This window comes from Saccopteryx bilineata, chromosome 4 (assembly GCF_036850765.1).
Source record: "Saccopteryx bilineata isolate mSacBil1 chromosome 4, mSacBil1_pri_phased_curated, whole genome shotgun sequence".
NCBI lineage: Eukaryota > Metazoa > Chordata > Mammalia > Chiroptera > Emballonuridae > Saccopteryx > Saccopteryx bilineata.
In genome coordinates this window covers 75,928,425-75,947,698 of record NC_089493.1, presented here as the reverse complement: position 1 = coordinate 75,947,698, position 19,274 = coordinate 75,928,425, and the positions used below count along the sequence as shown (strand labels likewise).

Genomic DNA, 19,274 nt, shown 5'->3' with positions numbered 1-19,274 from the left:
TAAAGATTCCACTTTCCTCTTTGGTTTCTCTCTACCTGTCTCAGATCACTGTGTACCTGAAAGCTCTAGCTCTCTTTCTCATCTCGAGAGCTTTCCCTATGCCGGGATAAGGTTCTTTCCTTTCTTCAGAAAGCCCTTCCATTCTCCCCCCAGGTCTGGCTAGGTGCCTCTGAGCTGGGCTGTCATCACGTGTGCAGTAAATACTCATTTTATTATCTGTCCTCCTGCAGACTGTGAGCCTCTAGCAGGCAGGAACCACATCTACTGCTAAATTCCCAGGGCGTGAAAGTGCTCAGTGAATATTGGTGAAATCACTTCACATAAAACAGGAAGAATGGACAAAGGAAAAGATTTTCTTGTTCATTCAGAAAAGAGAGAAAGCATGAATCTGGGTGGGGGAGGGGAGTCAACCATGTCTGATTCTCCCAACCCCACCCAGGAGACCCTGGAAGCTGCTCAATGAGCAGAAGCACCTGGCCCAAGCACCAACTGCTCACCCCCCACAAGTCACAGAGCCCTCCCCACCCCCCAGCCCTTCCCTCACCAAGCTTGGTCAGAGCTGCATGCAGCATTCTTCCCACTGGAGTTTTGGGCCAATGCCTAGAGCCACGACCCCTCCCAGGCTGGCGTGGGCCTCTCTAGCACCAGCCCTTGGTGTCTGTGGGCACCCAGGTGGCAGGTCTGCAGGCAGCTCAATGGCTCCTCTGTTCCACTCCTGGCTCCACACCCTGCTCCAGGAAGCCCCGGGTGCCCAGAGGAGCCGCCCACGGGGCTGGGACTCAGGAGTAGCAGCAGAGACACCTTCTGGGAAGCTGGGCAGGATGGGCACCTGTCCTGGGCACAGAGGACCCCTGTGATAGGCCAGGACTGCTTTCCCAGGTCATATAAGCCTGGTACACAGTGGATACTCAGTGCGCATTTCCTGGAGGCTCAACAGGCCTCCTTCTCCCCAGACTCCCAGATCCCCATTCACCTGAACTCTGACGAGCCAGTAGCAGCTGTAGGAGCAGGCTGTCGAGATTGGAATGGGCATCAAACCCTCAAGGGCAGAAGAGAGAAGTTAGCAGGGGAGGCACTAAGTCCAGGGATGATATTTAGGCAAGTCCTGTGTTAGAATCACAATGCCGCTGAAATGCTGAACTACTGTATTTCCAAACTAGTAGGTAAGGAGCTGCTGCCCAGAGGGGCCCCTTGTCCCCAAACCTCCTGCCAACCAGATTACCTCCTTTCTATCATCCAGCAGGGTGCCTCCAGGAGCCAGCTCTTGTGCCTGCTCCACTGAGCAGCACCCCTCGAACAGCTGTCAGGCTTTGACTCTGCTTCCTGCCCAAGCCTCTCCTGAGGAATCTGGCAGGCCCAGCATCTGGTCTGACCTTCCACTATGCAGCTGGGCTCTGCTGAGTCCCTGACCTCCGCCCCCCGCCCCCCATGGGGCTTGTGAGTCCAGAGGGAACAAGGGAACAGACATCACAAGTTTTGGCTCTGCAAGCCCCCCAAAATCGACCAGTGCTCCTTTTCTCCATTTCTTTAGTTTACATTTAATGTCTGAAAGTCTCTAGTTTTTTATGTTAAAAGGGGATGGTATTAGTACTTACCTCATAGGAGTGGGAAGAGGATGATGAATGTAAAGTCCTTAGCTCAGAGGCTGGCCTGGAACCAGGGCTCAATAAATGTTAGGTCTGATAATCTGATATAATCTTTTATATTCAGGCATTAAGGACCCAGCATTTAGGCATTTGTCCAGGGTGCACAGCTTGTAGCAGCAGAGGTCAGACTGGGACCCAGGTCTCCTCACTCTCAGTGTCTTGCCACAGATTTTTCAGAAAATTTGGGAAGTGCAGCAACAAATACATGCTAGCATGTTAAAGGCTCTGAGAAGTCCTGTAGCAAAGAGAGCAGTCTAATTTTGTTTAATTCAGCATTTGTCCAAAGTATTTTACTATGAAATCCTTTTCAACTGAAGGTTTGTCAGTTTGGGAAATGTTATACTATTTACCTTTCCTGAGACTGAACTTTTTGCACCTGCTGTTCCCACTTATTGGAATGTTCCAATTTTATCTCCCAGGGTAACTCCTTCACATGAAACAAATTGGTTATCATCCTTTCTAATTGCAAAGCAACGCCATGCTTGTAAAACATTCAAACATCACAGATATGCAATTGATGCTGCCACCCTTTTAAGACCCTTTGAAGGTGTGTCTGTGGCTACCTCAACACTGGATAGCAAGTGCTGGCCTTCATTATTCAGAAATTGGTGAACTCAGTCCAGAATGCACTCTTCCTTCCTTCTGAGTCTCCTTCCCCTTGCTCATTAGCAAGTGCATAGTGAATACCTCTGCTCTGGAGGGCTCCTCTCCACAAAGACAAGGGTCCCTTGCATGGTGCTGGCAGCCAGTCTGGGGTCAGACTGCCTGGCTTGTCAACTGCGGCTCTCCCACTTATAGCTCTGAAACCATTCAGGTGTGACCCAACATTCCTGTGCTTCAGTGTCCCTATATATGATATAACCTGGGGGTAATAACTAAATTTTCCTCATAGGATGGTTGTAAGGTCAACTGGCTGGTATACGTCAACCACTTCAAAATGGTACCAGGCACAAGGTAGGTGCTTAGTAAACGTCCACACCATTGTATTATTAAAGATAAAAAGACCAGGCCCTGGCCTGTTGGCTCAGTGGTAGAGCGTCGGCCTGGCGTGCAGAAGTCCCGGGTTCGATTCCCGGCCAGGGCACACAGGAGAAGCGCCCATCTGCTTCTCCACCCCTCCCCCTCTCCTTCCTCTCTGCCTCTCTCTTCCCCTCCAGCAGCCGAGGCTCCATTGGAGCAAAGATGGCCCGGGCGCTGGGGTTGGCTCCTCGGCCTCTGCCCCAGGCGCTAGAGTGGCTCTGGTTGCAACAGAGCGACCCCCCCCCAGGGGCAGAGCGTTGCCCCTGGTGGGCATGCCGGGTGGATCCCGGTCAGGCGCATGCGGGAGTCTGACTGTCTCTCCCCGTTTCCGGCTTCAGAAAAATACAGGAAAAAAAAAAAAAAAAAGATAAAAAGACCAAATTCCTGGGTTGTCCAGGAGCTCACAGTGACAAGACACAAAACAAGTTCCAAAAGACTGAAGCTTCTTGAGGTGCTGTGAAGCCCCATATCTGGGACCCAGGCTCTGAAGGCACCACAGACTCACTGCACATAGTGATTGGGCCTGCCTCCGCTGTCACGTATCACACTGAGTCTGTGGTGAGGGCAACTGGAGTGTGCAGCAGGTACCCCCTCCAAGCTCAGGCCCCAGCCATGGTCCCATTCCCATCCATGGTCCACAGGGTCCCAGCTGTGCCCGGCTCCCAATGGGCAGAGTGCCATGGCTGAGGTGTCACCAGTCACTGGACAAGCCAAGAAGCCAAAGATATCTTGTAGAGGGAGTGAGTGCCACACTGTGAGGAGGCAGCAGTGGGTAGAGTGTACAGGCCTCGGGTCTCAGACCTCTCGGAAGCACCATCAGTAGCACAGACAGCCAGGTCAGGTCGCAAAGGGTTAAGAGGTCTAACCGCACCGCAAAGGTCCCTATCTGGACCCTTCTCTTCCCCTCCCTCTACTTCCACTGGAGGTTCATGTGCGAGATAAATAGATCAGACCTTATGTGGAAGTCACAAGGTAAATAAAAGCAAATTCAAAAAAGTCAAGTTCCAGGTCTTCTGGGTGGTGAGTCCCTTACTGTGCCTAGATGTCACTTAATGATACATAAACACTCAGTGAACACTGGGTAAGGGAGGGCCCCTACCTGCCCTCCTTACCCCAGGGAAAGCATGTCTTGTTTGACTTCCAACACCAGACTCTCTCCTTCACTTTACTACACTCTTCCTACCTGTCTGCTCACTCATTCTGAATTTGGGCCTGGAGGACCCAAGTCCATGTGGATACCATCTATGAGGTACACCTATTTTTTTAAGTTCTTAATATTTTGAGCCCTGTGAACCCATGTGAGAATCTGAGATGTGAGCCTTTTCCCAGAAAGAGGCTCCTGTACCCAAATACCTGCATAATTTCTAAAGGTTCACGAATCCCCGAAACACTTCCATGAGCTAAGAACAAGAGCCCCGGTTTCACTTCATACAGGGTGCCTGCTTATTGTTCCTATCACATCTCTCTCTGACACACACATGCACACGCACACACACACACATATCCTGGCATAATGGAGGCAAAGGACACACAGACAGCTCAAGGCTTCATCCCGTCAGGGTCTGTTTCCCATGCCCATCCCCTTTCATAGACCAGATTTTTCCTGTTGAAGGTCTGAGAAAAGGGAGCAAAGGAGGGGAAGGCTACCTCTCTGACCCCTCTGTCAGAACATGGCCTGGCTGCTAGAAAGGGCCCAGTGCCATGAGGGAGCTCTTCCTAGGGCCAGATGGCGAGTCCTTGTCTTCCCACCCCATGTAGGGCGTGGCTCCTGCTGCTCCCACACCTGTCCTGCCAGGCCTGCCCAGATGGCTACCCTTGTACGTACACCCTGCCAACTGCAGCACTGGGTCTCAGGGTGGGCCAACAGCCAGAGCCCGCATGGGGGAAAAGATAATGGCCCAGAGCCCTCTGGGCCTCTCAGAGTCTTGTCTAAGTCCCCATTCTCTCCTACTCCATACTCACTGAGCTCATTTCCCCTCAATCTCTCTGGCTCATTACAGAAACATTTCCACCCATTTCATCAAACTCACAACCCAGCCCCTCAGAGGGTTCTGACGCACCCAGAACCAGTCACTGGGCCCCAGGAGAAGGAGAGAAATTGGCCAGCTCAAAGCACATCCAGATCCTCAATCCCCACCTCACTTCAGGAAGTGACCCAAAAGCAACAAGCTAGGAGAATTTGCAGGACTGAGAGGAGGGAGAACAGGGAACAGGGAGAAAGCAGCCACATAGAACAGAAAAACTGGCTCAGCACCACCTCAAGGGCCAGAGCCAGGGCAGTCACTGTCCAGGGGCAGCAACTCTGCGTGAGCTCTGCAGGCATGTGCTGACACTGGACTAAGGGTAAGGCAGTGGTCCCCAACCTTTTTGGGCCACGGACCAGTTTAATGTCAGAAAATATTTTCACGGACTGGCCTTTAGGGTGGGACAGATAAATGTATCACGTGACCAAGACAAGCGTCAAGAGTGAGTCTTAGACGGATGTAACAGAGGGAATCTGGTCATTTTTTAAAAATAAAACATCAATCAGACTTAAATATAAATAAAATGGAAATAATGTAAGTTATTTATTCTTTCTCTGCGGACCGGTACCAAATGGCCCACGGACTGGTACCGGTCCACGGCCCGGGGGTTGGAGACCACTGGGGTAAGGGACTCAGGTACCTCATCAAGGATCCTCCTAAATGAAGACTCTGGGATCTGGCAAACCCCCGCTCCTTAAAGGGGTGGAGCTACTCTCTTTGAATGGTGAGAGACTCCAGGTCAGAGCTCAGTGGAGATAGTATCCTTGCCCCTGGACCATCTTAGATGGCATCTTGGGTCCTTCTCATCACACCCAGTAAAGAAACCATAGATTCTGTGGCTCCCAGGAGATCCTGCTGGATTTTATTCCTGTTCCTGCAGTTGCAAAGAAATCAGATATCTCTTGTACCCCAAGGTCTGAACAGCCCACAGATCACAGAGCTGACTCAGGGTGAGGCATAGATGCCCTCAGTGAGAGGAGGCTGTAGGTCTCTGCATGGCTGTGTGGGCACAGCACCTTCATTGTGGGGTCTTTGTGGGGAAATGTACAAGGGGAGTCTTTGACCCTCGGGACACCTTGGCAATGGACAGCCACCATTCAGGATGTATTTATGCACACTCCTTTATGCCAAGCATTGTGTCAATCACTTGGAAGACACAGACATGAGGAGAATATAGTCATTGTCCTGGAGGAGCCCATAGCTTGGTGGGCAGGCTATTAAGCCATTCCAAGAGAAAGAGGGCCAGGAACAGCTCAGGCCCATGTGCCAATGGGTTATGAACATGGAGGAGATTAACTGATCAATAGTAAGAACAAGGCCTAAAGATCCCTCTGCCTTATTGCCACCACCACCATCATATCACCTAAGAGTGGGGGACAATTCGGAAAAAGAGCAGACTAAGGGCATGTGAAGAAAGCACAGCTTCCTTCTGCAGGCTAAGGATCCTAACACAGGACGGGCAGCCATGCCCCATAGTAAGAACTAGGGGGAAAAAATAATTCACATTCCTGAGGCTTCTGCTCCGACCCTGACACATCTCTTATCCAAAAAATCAGGCAGAATGGCACTCTCAACCCTGGAACCAGTGGATTCAGACAGCAACTTTGCTCTTCAATAAAACTGTTCTCTGATGAGGAGAGGGGAATAAGCCCCAGAGCTGAGCTCCCAGGAGTGAGTAAATAGGGACAACAGAGCCAGAGCGGCCCAGAATCATAGAATTTAGGGCTAGAGTGTCCAGGGGGTGGCATTTAGCTGTCAAGAAGAGACAGGCCTAACTGAGGTTGGGTAGGGGGTGGCTTCTCCACCAGTGCCCTCTGAAACACAGCTGGGTGTTCTCAGGAGCAGTGAATGCCCAATTCTCCTCTCTACCCCAAGCCTGCTGATCCATGAGAGGCTCTAGCCACCCTCAGAATGAACCAAGGGAGTGGGAAGCCAAGAAGAGAAGATGAGTGGTCTCTGTTGCTGAGCCCCTTCTGGGCAACAGGTTCTGGGAACGGATTGTCCCCACACCTGGGGACACAAGGGAAGGAGTGCAGTAGTGGGCCTGCCTGAACCTCAGTGGTCAGCATCCTTCGCACAGAGCTGCATACTGCCTGTTTTGGTTTTCTGAGAGCAACAGTCCACCCAGCTCCAGTTACTGGGTGAGGCAAAAGCCAGCTCTTGCTGTGTCCACAGGGAAAAGCCTCAGCCTTCACCTCCTTCCTGAGGCTTCAGCACCTGCAAGGATGCTTGGGCTCCCAGAGGAGGAGAAGGAGAGGAGCTTTGTGCTGGCTCTGCCCTGGGGGGAGGGGTCAGAGATCAAAGGGCAGTGAGCTGCTGCTCCCAGTGGGCAGAAAAGCCACAGAAGGGAGGGGGGCGCTAAAATCCCGTTAGAAAAGGGCTGGCTGATTAGGCTCCAGTGGGCTGCAATGAGGAAAGCAGAGCTCCGGAGGGGGAAGGTCACCAAGTCCTGGAACGATAATAGGGTATAGAGGCAGAGTTGGGGGCACACGTCCCAGATTAGTAGGTCGAGCATCTGAACAAAGGTGGATGAAGGCTCCGAGCCCCGGGGTCAGGGGCTTACATCGTGTCTGCCAGGAACCGTGACACCGAGGGGCCCGGCCCCGGGCAGGCCACCTTTGTCCCTCTCGAAAGCCCTAGACCACCAACTACCTCTCCTCCTGGACACCCTCGCCCGTCGCGGCACTTACCCTGTCGCTGCTGGCTGGGGGTCCAGAGATCCGCTCCTCGGGCGGGGGCGCTGGGGGACCAGGGGTCTCGACCCGAATAAGGCGGTGTGGGGGCGAGCCGTGGCGCGGGGGCGGCGTGGGGCCGGGGACCGCAGGGGTAGCTAGGGCAGCAGAGCCGGACGGTCCCCCGGAGTAGGGGTCTTCAAAGTCACGCTCCCTCTGCAGCCGGTAGGCTGCCAGGATGTCCGGGGGAGGCGCAGGGGGTGCGGCCGGGGAGGGTACAGGAGGCCGGTAGTCCGGCTCCGGGGGCGCCGGCTTGCCCCCACCTCCGCCGCCGCCTCCCCCACGGAAGCTTAAGTGCTCCCGGAGCCACTTGGCCACTCCGCCGCTGCCACCCCCTCCTGGGCCGGCTCCGGCACCCCCGGCGCTCCGGCGCGAGCCTCCCGGGCCGCTCCCCGCGCTCCCCTGAGCCCGCGACCCGGGCCCGGAGCCCGCAGGAGGAGCTCCGCTCAGTAACATGGGTCCAGCCAGACTAAGCTGGCGGAGCGCTGTGGTCTTGCTGGGGGCGGGGAGGGGGCGGAGCTCCGCTGGGCGGTGGGAGGGGGCGTGGCTAGTCAGTAACAAGGGAGGGGCGGGGTTCCGCTCCTTAACTGGTGGACCCAGCCGAGAAGAGGGGCGCGGATTTACAGCGGTGTGGATTCATGAGAAGTGAAGCGGCCGACCCCAGGGCAGAATCGTAATTCCCCGACTGAAGATGAATCCTCCACGTGTCGCCAAGCGTGCGCCTATGGGGGCGCACCTGTCCCTATCAGTTCTCCCTCCCTAGCTTTCAACTCGCGTGCGACGCCCCCCCCTACCCGATCGGGCACTTCTGCCACTCCCACATTCTTCCCCAAGGCCCCCTCACTGGGAAATAATATCCTAGGAGGAAAAGCTAGAGAAAGCGAGGAAGCGGGCTGTTCCCTAAGATGTGTCTGTAATACCCTTCCCTCGTGGGAGCCCCACTTACCTCCTCCCATCCAACTGTTCGCACCATACAAACTCGAACCCACATTGCTTCCCAAGCCAGACAGACACATCTCTCATCACAGACAATCAACTTACTAGAGTCACCCGCTTCTTCTGTCGTTTTCACACACTTCCTCCTCACACGCAAACAACCCCTGCATAAACGCCTTTCGTCCACGGGAGCACCGCTTGGAGCAGGCCCACCCGGCTCTGACTGTAGCGCACGCACACGCAGAAATCACTTTAAGTCACATCCCGGGTTTCATTGTCAATCAGATTAGTGACAGAATAGAAACAGACAAGTCAATAAATCAAGTCTAAAAACAATTTCAATGTTGTCTATCACAAGCTTCTTATCCTAAGGCTCGCATGCTGAAGCCATAGGCATTTTTATCTTAAAAGTAAAGCCAATTTCTCCCGAGAAATGCTGTAGCCCTGAAGCAGACGCCAACATTAGCCTGTGGCTCTGCTGGAGAGGTAGCAGCTTTACCTCACCATCATCCCCTGGGCACTGCCTCAGTGTCTTCCTCACTTTCAGATTCATATCTGCCTTCTGAGGAAACGAAGAACCCAGTAAGGCCCCAAAGGAGGCTCAAAGCTGGGAGAGTAGAAAACGATGGGATGAGAAAACTGAGATTCCCCTAGGATTCCCAGGGCCCCCGGTCTCAAAATATTGAGTTTCTACTTCATGCATATTCTAGTTGGTGTTATAGGACAGTGCTTCTCAAACTTTAATGTGAACATGAATTCTCTCAGGGAACTTATTCAATTGCAGTTTCTGACTGTGTAGATCTAGCTGCGTAGGTACCAGACAGTAGTTCTAATAGACTCCGGGCTGATAGAGATGCTGCAGAGATAGATGCTCCTGGTTCCGCTACCACACTTTGGTTAGCAGGGCTGTAGGAAATACTGACATATCTGATATTCTTCCTGGCTTCATGAACTATAATAGGGAAAATAACATTGTGTAAAAATAGACTTGAGCTGGGTAGGATTGGGACAGGTGAAGCAAAGGAATGAAAGGACATTCCACTAGGAGGTCAGCATAGCTGAGCAAAGCATTGAAATGGGAACCAAATGCCATAAAGAAGGGGAGGATTCATAGTAAGGAAGAGCAGAAAATAAAGTTAGGTGAGGAGGAGGAGGATATCATTAAGGTAGAGTTTAAATAATTAAAATGCTGTGGTACCTTGTATCTGCCACGTACTTAATTTTGTTTTAAATTATCTGTTAATGCAGTTTTTCCCCCTACCACTGTGAATTCTTAGAAGCAGGCATTGTTGAGCACCTCATGGGGCCAGGCAGCTTGCTAGGAACCAGGTTACAGGAGTGAGGCTGACATAGCAAGGGCCCTCTGAGACTTGGATGGAATTGGCCAGATCCAAAGTATTTCATGTTAAGCATGTTAAGCTTAACACAAATCAAGCTTCTGATGGGGAACAGGGAGTTCCCATCACTAAGTACAGAGCCTGTCATGTGGCTTTTCAATTGTTTAAATAAATAAAGATAATTTCTCTTGTTCTTATTTTATAGAGCTATACTTGTGGTATACACAATTTTATGTTTTTATTTTTTTACTTAACATTGCATCATTTCCCAATTTTTGTTATGTTTTATTTTCTTCCAACTCCTCCCTCCCCTTTTTTTTAAATTTCAAACCTACAGAAAAGTTCAAGGAAAGTACAGTGGAAATCTATATACCTTTCACCTAGATTCACTACTTTTTAACATTTTGGCATAATTGCTCCATTTCTTTCTCTTTTTATTCTTAGCCATTTGATTGTAAGTTGCAAATATCATAACACTTCAGTTCTAAATACTTCAGCAGCTATTTCTTGAGAACAAGGAATCTTCTATAGGGCCATAAAACCATTACCACAATAATACTGTCTACTATAGTCTATACTGATTTTTTTCTAATTTCCTTCCAAAATTTCATATACGTACTATTATATATATAGTTTGTCCTGCTTCAGGATTTAAGCAAGTTTCCCCCATTACATTTGTTTAAGTTTCTTTAGTCTCTTTTAAGCTTGAATAATTTTTCATTTTATTGTTGTTTGTTTTTTATGACATTGTTTTGAAGCATCCAGAGCTGTTGTTTTTGTTTTGTTTTGTTTTGTTTTTGGGGGGGGTTGTTTTTTTTTTTTACATAGACAGAGAGAGAGAGAGAGAGAGGGACAGACAGGGACAGACAGACAGACAGAGCGATGAAAAGCATCAATCATTAGTTTTTTGTTGCGACACCTTAGTTGTTCATTGATTGTTCTCATATGTGCCTTGACCGTGAGGCTTCAGCAGACCGAGTGACCCCTTGCTTGAGCCAGCAACTTTGGGTCCAAGCTGGTGAGCTTTTGCTCAAGCCAGATGAGCCTGCACTCAAGCTGGCGACCTCGGGGTCTCGAACCTGGGTCCTCCGCATACCAGTCAGACACTCTATCCACTGCGTCACCACCTGGTCAGGCAGCAAATAACAGTTTTAAACGGTGTTTTTTTACTTCATCGCAAGTATATTGCATCTTGTCTTGAGTTTTTATCTAAAGAAATGCCAGACATCAAAATAGATAACAACTGTCTCTGAAGAAATTAGAAGACTAAATGTATATTTAAATTCTGAAAAATTAATACAATGGGGATATGAACACATCAAAATTGATAAAAGATGGGTGGAAATATTGAGCCATTTCAAAAATGAACATATTCCAAATGAAAATTTACTTATTCTTGTTCAGTTTACATTGTGCTGCCCTGGAACTAATGCAGCAGTTGAGTTTTTTAAATTGCTAATGATTTTTGGATAAGTGATAAATCGAGATTGAATGTTGATACTCTAGCTGCAGCACTTGCCATAAAATTCAACATGAAGGATATTTCTTCAGATATTTTCAGTATGTTGTTACAAGATGATACATTGACAAAAAATATTCAATGAAAAATTTTACAGGAAAACATCAGAGACAGAAACTGAGGTAATTCTTCTAATGCTCTATTGCGGAAAACCCCAGAGCGAGCAGAAGGTGCTCTGCCAGGGGAGGCGGGACTGGTCATGCATGCACTACTTGACCGCCCCAAAAGACAAGGGGCTCCGCCGAGGGGAATGCCTGCCGTGTAAGTCGCTTTCAAATACAACCTCTTTCTCCCAAATCCATGGCCAGGTCGTACCATGACGCAGGGGTACCACCCAGGGAAGTTCGGAAAGTTGGCCAAACATGGAATCCACCTACCACAGAGAGGGGAATGCAGGCCCAGAGCTGTTGTTATGTAGAATGTCCCACATTCTGGATTTTCCCATAGTGTCCTCATGATCAGATTCAGTTTAAACATTTTGGAAAAGGCTTTTTAGTTTTGAAAAGATCACTACATAGGGGATATTGTAAACTTCTTTTTTTCCTAAGTAAGAGGAGGGGAGATAGAAAGACAGACTCCCGCATGTCCCCTGACCAGGATCCATCTGACAATCCCTGTCTGGGCCCCATGCTTTGCCCATCTGGGGTCATGCTGGCAACTGAGCTATTTTTAGCACCTGAGGCAGAGTATCTTCAGTGCCCAGGGCCAACGGGCTTGAACCAATTGAACCATGGCTGCTGGAGGGGAACAGAGAGAGAGAGAGAGAGAGAGAGAAAGAAAGGAGCAGAGAAGCAGATGATAGCTTTTCCTGTGTGCCTTGACTGGGAATCAAAGCTGGAACACTGAGCAAACTGGCTAGGTCCGTGGACTTCTTACTGTGTCACACTGGGAGGCCCGTAGCGCACATTTGTCTCTTTATTGGTGATACTAGGCTTGATCACTTGTTTAAGTTGGAGTTCATCAGATTTCTCTACTTTACAACTTAAAGTAAGTTCTGGTGTGAATTCTTAAGACCTTTTAACTATATATTTGCTCCCAACAATGTTTTATCCAGTGGTTTTAGCTTGCATGATGACCTAAGCTTGCATTTGTTATTACACTGGGAATTGCAAAATGGTGAGTAATTCGGTTATTTCTTCTGCATTTATTATCTAGAATTCTTCTGTAAAGAGTTCCTCTCTGTCCTCTTCCTCCCTTCTCCTTTCCTTCTCTCTCTCCCTGTGGTCTCAAAAATTATCTTTTTAATTCAATGTGATATACTCCATTGCTATCAATATTCTCTTTGATGCTCAAATTGCCCCAAATTTGTCCAATAGGAGCCCTTGCAAAAGGCTTCTGTGTCCTTTTGACTTAGTCCCGTCAATTTCTAAGCACTTACTTGCTTTCTTACACAAGATATTCCAGACTCAACTTGTACTTCCCTTGCTGAAGACCTTAATCAGACTTTTTAAAAATATTTTATTTATTGATTTTTTAGAGAGAGAGGAGTGAGAGAGACAGAGAGAGAGAGAAGGGGGAGGAGCAGGAAGCATCAACTCCCATATGTGCCTTGACCAGGGAAGCCCAAGGTTTCGAACCGGCAACCTCAGTGTTCCAGGTCGACACTTTATCCCACTGCGCCACCACAGGTCAGGCCTCAGACATTTCTTTAAGGAAGTCTTAGTCTTTTTAGTTGGAAATGATATTTAAAAGTTGACTTTATAATTATACTTTGAAAATGACCATTTAATATATCACCAAATGAACATAACTTAGTTTATTTAGTTCAGCATTGTGTTTGTTGAACACTTAGGCTCCTCCCATCTAAATAACTATAACATTTTAATGTAGATCGCTCTTCAAAGTTTAGGATTATTTTCTTTAACAAGATTCCGAAAAGTGAAGTTATTAGGGCAGAGAGTATACATTTTTTCCTGACTCTTAGTATACATTGTCCAGTTGCTCTCATGGAAGGTTTTAGAAGTCAACAATGACTTCTAAATGTCAAAGCCAATGATTTTGTCTCATTCTTCTTTATCCTTTCAGCACCTAGTTTGCTGACTTTCTCTGTGCTTGAAATCTTCTCCCAAACTTTCCTTTAAATGACACTGTTATGGTTCTCCTCCTTTCTCTCAGGCTACATCCTCATCCTCTCTTAACTTACAAAATGTGAGTGTGTCTTAAGGCCTAGTCTTTAGCCCTCACTTTTCTTACGGGTTACTGACCAACTGGGGTGTTCTCACTGCTGTTTGCACATGACTTTGGATGCTCAGTCCTGTCCTGAACTCTGATTCCCTCTGGGTTTTGCCTTCTTCCAAGTCTGGTCTTTGCCTTGCCTTGGGCCCATCTCTGTACACAACCTTGACAGGACTGATATATCCTAGTACACTTACATATGCACTGTTCTTTGAGATTCTGGATATAGATGAAGCTTCATTTGGCTATGCTTTCTATTTGTCTATGAAAACATGATTCTGTGTTGAAAGAAAACAACTTAAGATGCAGCCAAAAAGCAAACTGGGCCACTTAACTTATTTATGGACTCCATAAGAAACCTCTGTTCTAATTTTTATGGAAAAGATGCATGCTTGGAACACAAACATAGTAAGATTCCATTCTGCCTTCAATGAACTTGAATTTTCTAATTTCAGTAGTTCGTGACATAAATTGGATTCTGACAATAAGACTGGGAAGAAATGGAAGTAGAGGGTCTCCAAATGGATAAACAAGTCAAGTCCCTCTTCCCAGTTCTAAACTCAGGATGCTTCCCTGCCCTTCCAACCTGAAATCAAAACTGGGCTGCTTCCCAACAGAGCCCAGGCTCCAATCCAAAGGCTTTTATGGGCCCAGTGATTAATCACTTTCCCCTCTATTACAAACCCAAACGTCACCTACCCTCCCTAGCCAGGATCCCAGACCTGGGAGAAAAAGGACAGTATGGGAGTGGGTGGAGATTCCCTGCTAGTATGTGTACTGTTTTTCCCTGTAAAGGGAGATTGCCTACAAGTAAAAATCTATCACCTCAAGTTCTGACATCTGGGAGTGAGGGGAGGAAAGAAAGAGGCCATTTGTATTTTGAATTAAGGGGAAATATATTTGCATATATTTATACATATATACCATATTTTCCCATGTATAAGACACACCCTTTTCTGAAAATTTTGGGGTCTAAAAACTGAGTGCATCTTATACAGTGGTTGTGGCATTTCAAATGCCATAGATTGAACTGAGGATGAGGCAATATATGAAGATAGTGATTCGTCATCAGACACAGATGAGGATAAGCTAATGGATGGGAGTTTTGACAGTGATGGGGAGTTGCATGAATTTTATGATGAATAAGAGTTCAATAACTTTATGTAATACTTTTTCCTCCCCAAATTTCGGGCCCCCAAATTAAGGTGCGTATTATACACGGGAGTCTTATACATGGGGAAATATGGTAAGTGTTTATACAAAGACTGTCATGGAAAGATATACTGGAAACTGACAATAATTGGTAAACGGGGTGAAGGTTGAGAAGGAGACCTACTTTTCACTGGATTTGTGCACATGCATTCTGTATTTTATGAACAATCCAATTTTTAAAAAATACATGAAAAGGAAAAAAAAATCTCAAGGTCACGGGAGCGCTGTTTTGCTGGTGTAGGAGAACGAGTCAGACACCGATTTTCGAACTGTTTAATCTGAATCCGAAGCGTTAAATGAGAATTATTGGAGATGGCGACCTAAGAGGTGTCTTAATATCCAAGGTAGAGAGATGTAGTACTTTATTTCAAGAAAAGTGATTTATGATATACACAAAATATCGTCTGAGAAAAAAAATAAACAGGAAAGCTAAAAGTACAAGCTCCTTGCCGTGCCATTGTTCCCACAATGCCGTGACTCGGATTCGAACCGAGGTTGCTGCGGCCACAACGCAGAGTACTAACCACTATACGATCACGGCGAGCTACCGGAGCCCTAGGGCCAAACTCTTTTGATTATCCCTTTCAGTAGTCATAGGCCTTCCCGGTCTGCGCGTCACTAAAACGCCCGCCTATTGGGCGGGGTTCCAGTGTAAGGCCGAGTCTGGGAATGCGCAGGCGCATTGCGCTACCACCAGTTGCTTTGCTACTCTTTTGTTTTGGTTCTTTGAACGCGGGAGATACAGATTTGGTGGGAAGGGTGGGTTCCGTGTGAGTGAGGTGGGAGTTTAGAGGGGACCATTTGGGTATCCAGGGACGGGACTGGCTGGAAATCAGAGTGTTTACAAGCTGTGTAACTCCCATTCCTTGGAGGACGCCCATCTTCTGTGCCCGGAAGACCCTCTAGCGCCTGTAGGAGCGCTCCCCAGAGGTCCTCTTCCCTGCAGATTCCCCAGGAGTGACCCCACACCGCCTCTGCGGAAAACGTGGTCCTCCCCACAACCCGGCTGGTCACGCAGAAGGGGCTCAACGCATCTCACCTGCCGTTCCCCTCCCCGCAACACCCACTTGCTTGCAGCTTCTACTTCCCACTTCCCCGACGGCTCTCATTCCTGTCTCCGCAGAACTCCTGTCGGACCCGGGGGCCACCTCGGTTGTGCCCTGGGCGGCAGCAGGGCCTGGGCCGGGTTTTTCTTGTCAATTGTGCCCCCGCCCTCACGGCGCCTCGAACCAGGCCGAGCCCACAGTAGGCGCTGGCTTTTTGCTACACTAAGAACGTGCCACGGTTCTAGAAAGTGAATTTAGAGACCACTCGTCTTTTCTGTGTCATCTGCTCTAATCACCTCTCCAGAATCTCCAGAGGGATCTTAGTAAGATCATTTTACTAACATGAATTGAATCATTTGACCGCTTCACTTCTCACTCCCACCCTCCGGGACTACAACAAATTCGTCTACCTTTTCCACTTTCTCTCTTGGCCCTTCCTCAGTGTCCTTTCCCGTTTCCCTAATTACTTACATTCATTCACTCAACAGGTCCTTGAGAAGCGCCAGTCAGGCCAGGGCCTTTGTGCGTCGTGGGGATGGGGTGAGAGAGAAATTTCCAAAAGGAATTGCGATAGTTCTTTCAGCCTTTGCACAAGAGATTATTCTGGTTGACAAATTTCCTTTCTGCCTTCAAGAGCTGCTTAAAAGGTATCTGCTCTGCGAAGCCTTCTCTTGCTTTTACTGGGAATCCATTTCCAGTGCTGCCATGAAAATTCGTACCCGCGTTACAACATAGCCTTGTGAGTGTTTGGTGCTTTGTTCCCAAGACCGATAATGCTCTTTAGACCCGGAGTAACAGGAATCCTTTATTTGTCGGAAGTCCAATTTAGCTAGAGCTGGCGGAGACGTCGTTTCCCAAGGGCACAAGGGGATTGGAATCTATTTCCCAGAATGTCATAAAAGCTCGAACTAAAACAAAAAGTTGTAAGAAAATGGAAAGGACCCCTTGCCGTGTTATTGCTCTCGCAATGCCGTGACTCGGATTCGAACCGAGGTTGCTGCGGCCACAACGCAGAGTACTAACCACTATACGATCACGGCGAGCTACCGAGGACCTGAAAGTCCGTACCCTCTCCTGAGATCTTCTGTGTTAAAAGTCCCGCCCCTTTTCGCGTCATTGATTTGTCACTGCTGTTGCCACCCATTTCTAATCTCGCTGTTACCCGAGTATATTCAAGAGCACTAGTTTTACTTTCTCTATTTCAGCGGGCTGAATCCCTCCGCATCACTTTCAGGGAGGCTGCGCTTCGGCTTGCCTTCCCAGCTCTCAAAGGAAGTTGTGCGGCTGGGGGACAGGGGTATTGATTTTCCTTCTTGTATATAGAATTTAAGAGACGCCCCTATTTCTAACCAGTTCAGGCAGCTGGAGCGCCAGCGCTCGGTGGGTGTGATGCCGGGACCTCACATTCATACAGGCTACGTAGGCCTCACTGGAGCCCTTTACTTTGCAAAGCACTTTCACGTCCTTTCTAATGCCCGGAGCCCCCCCCCCCGCGCCGGTACGCGGCTTCAGGGTCAGCTCAAGGGTCCAGAGGGACCTGGTTGATAATGGTCAACGTAGGAAGACAAGAACGGCGGCCCTATGCAGGAGGGCAGCACTCCACAGCAACTTTCCCGTGGCGTTCCGGTAGCTCGCCGTGATCGTATAGTGGTTAGTACTCTGCGTTGTGGCCGCAGCAACCTCGGTTCGAATCCGAGTCACGGCATTGTGGGAACAATGGCACGGCAAGGGCGCCCTTTTGGATTAGGAGAGCTCTGTGATTGTTTCCCGTCTGCTACTTGACTTTAGGCCAGAACTGAAATTATAAAGTGGTAAAAAATAAAGTCTGGGTCTTTATTCCTTTGTCTAGTTGTTCATCTGCCAGTGCATCAGCAGACTTTCATATTTCCCTTTATATGATTACCTTTTCCTCACTTTGGCCCCTATCAAAGGTCTGTCGTCTATTGCATCCTTTAAAATGCCTCGGGCTGGCTAAAATTTCAATAATTTGGAGTGTAGTAGTTATAGGACTAATGTGCAAACATTTGTTAAGGGTTAGAAGAGTGCAGTACACTGTGGTAAGTAGAAAATATGACAGCACGGGAGGGGCAATGAGTAGTACCAATGAGCAGTTTGCAGCCTCCATCTCCACAGCCTCCTAGATCACAGGGCGTTTTCTCCTTTTTTTTTTCCTAATCTACATCAGTGTTTTTTTGTTTGTTTGTTTGTTTTAAGAGTTTATTTATTGTTTCCTAGAGAGGAGAGAGAGAAAGAGACTGGAGGTGGAGTGTGAAGCATCAACTGGTATGTAGTTGCTTCTTCTGTGTGCCTTGATCAGGCAAGCCTGGGTTTTGAAGGGGCAACCTCAGCATTCCAGGTGGAGGCTCCATACACTGCAGGGCCACAGGTCAGGTAATGTTTTTGTTGTTGTTGTTTGTTTTTTAAAGAGAGAGAGAGACAGAGAGAGAGAGAGAGAGAGAGAGAGTTTATAGCCACATAATAGGATAGCTTAGACCGTGAGAAAACAGAATGGGGAAGGTGAGCCTGAGAAACTACCAGACTTAAGGGTAATATATGAATATGAAATCAACATCACAAGCAGAAACAGAACTGGCCAACAGAAATATGAATAGCTTTCATTCCTCTGACCACTCACCAAATAACTACACTGAAGTTTTTTAAATCGCAGGCTGGAATAAGTTATCAGGGTGAGAAGCAAGGAACAGCTCTGATATTTCACCTGATGGCCCTGCCACCATCCTCTCACTCATTTCCCACAGCTGCTTCAATATCGGCCAATGAGGTGCTCCCAGAATCTGTTAGTCTCTAACAGTGTTATGAGTTTAAACAGTCAACCAAGAAAATCACAAACAGCCTGACCAGCGACCAGTGTTGGCCTGGGATGCTGAGGACCCTGGTTCAAAACCCCAAGGTTGTAGGCTTGAGCCCAAAGGTCACTGGCTTGAGTCCAAGGTCTCTGGCTTAAGCAAGGGGTCACTTGCTTTGCTAGAGGGCCCCCCCCATCAAGTCACAGATGAGAAAGCAATCAATGAACAACTAAGTTGCCACAAGGAAGAATTGATGTTTCTCATCTCTCTCACTCTCACTAAAAAAAGAAAAAAAAGAAAACCACAAACATACACTAAGGTAACCCATTCTAGCTATTCACATTCATCCAAAGCAACCGGTGAAGTGTATTCTAAGGGCAAGAATGCTCTAAAAAAGAAAGAAAGAAAAAGCTAAACAGCAAGTTCCTGCCTGTTGGAAGAGTTACAGAAGGGGAACATGCTCTCCTGCATTTCCAACTGCTGACCTTGGCAGGTATACAGTTTTCTTGGTGAAGGGCACATCCAGTTATCAGAATTTCATAATATTCTTTCCTGAGGTCACTCATTTGATTCCCTTGCTCTGATTTCAGGCCTACAAAACAGACTTTTAATTATGATATGACTACCTATGTAGATGTTCCTGCAGGGAAGAGCATTGTTCTGAACAGGCTCAGTTCTTATTATTGGTTTTTGATTTAGATTCTTAAGATTTGGTTGGTATGATTTATTTCCCTCGATTCTCCTTACCTCTAGGTGAACTGATGAAAGGGTTTGTGGTCAGGGAAAGCTGAGAGCTCAAGACCCTGACCTTGGATGACCT

The 19,274-nt window shown here is 48.0% G+C and overlaps 1 protein-coding gene and 3 non-coding genes across 7 annotated transcripts in view; 1 reads left to right on the top strand and 3 right to left on the bottom strand.

The window, feature by feature from the left end:
- The window catches only part of SHF (Src homology 2 domain containing F), a 29,777-nt gene extending 13,126 nt beyond the window's left edge, over window positions 1–16,651 (bottom strand). For 2 of the 4 annotated variants that reach the window (XM_066276561.1, XM_066276562.1), the window contains exon 1: window positions 7,381–7,905. In XM_066276561.1, the coding sequence (XP_066132658.1) occupies window positions 7,381–7,878 (498 nt within the window). In that variant the 5' untranslated portion in view covers window positions 7,879–7,905. Of the gene's footprint in view, window positions 1–544; window positions 678–7,380; window positions 7,906–16,118 lie in introns of those variants that run through there. The other 2 variants (XM_066276563.1, XM_066276564.1) reach the window with 2 other exon arrangements.
- Window positions 15,071–15,142, bottom strand: TRNAH-GUG (transfer RNA histidin (anticodon GUG)). Its single transcript has one exon. It is a non-coding gene; the product is annotated as a tRNA-His (tRNA).
- On the bottom strand, window positions 16,616–16,687 carry TRNAH-GUG (transfer RNA histidin (anticodon GUG)). The gene has a single exon. It is a non-coding gene; the product is annotated as a tRNA-His (tRNA).
- A 593-nt stretch (window positions 16,688–17,280) lies between these two features.
- TRNAH-GUG (transfer RNA histidin (anticodon GUG)) lies at window positions 17,281–17,352 on the top strand. Its single transcript has one exon. It is a non-coding gene; the product is annotated as a tRNA-His (tRNA).
- Window positions 17,353–19,274: the final 1,922 nt, after the last annotated feature.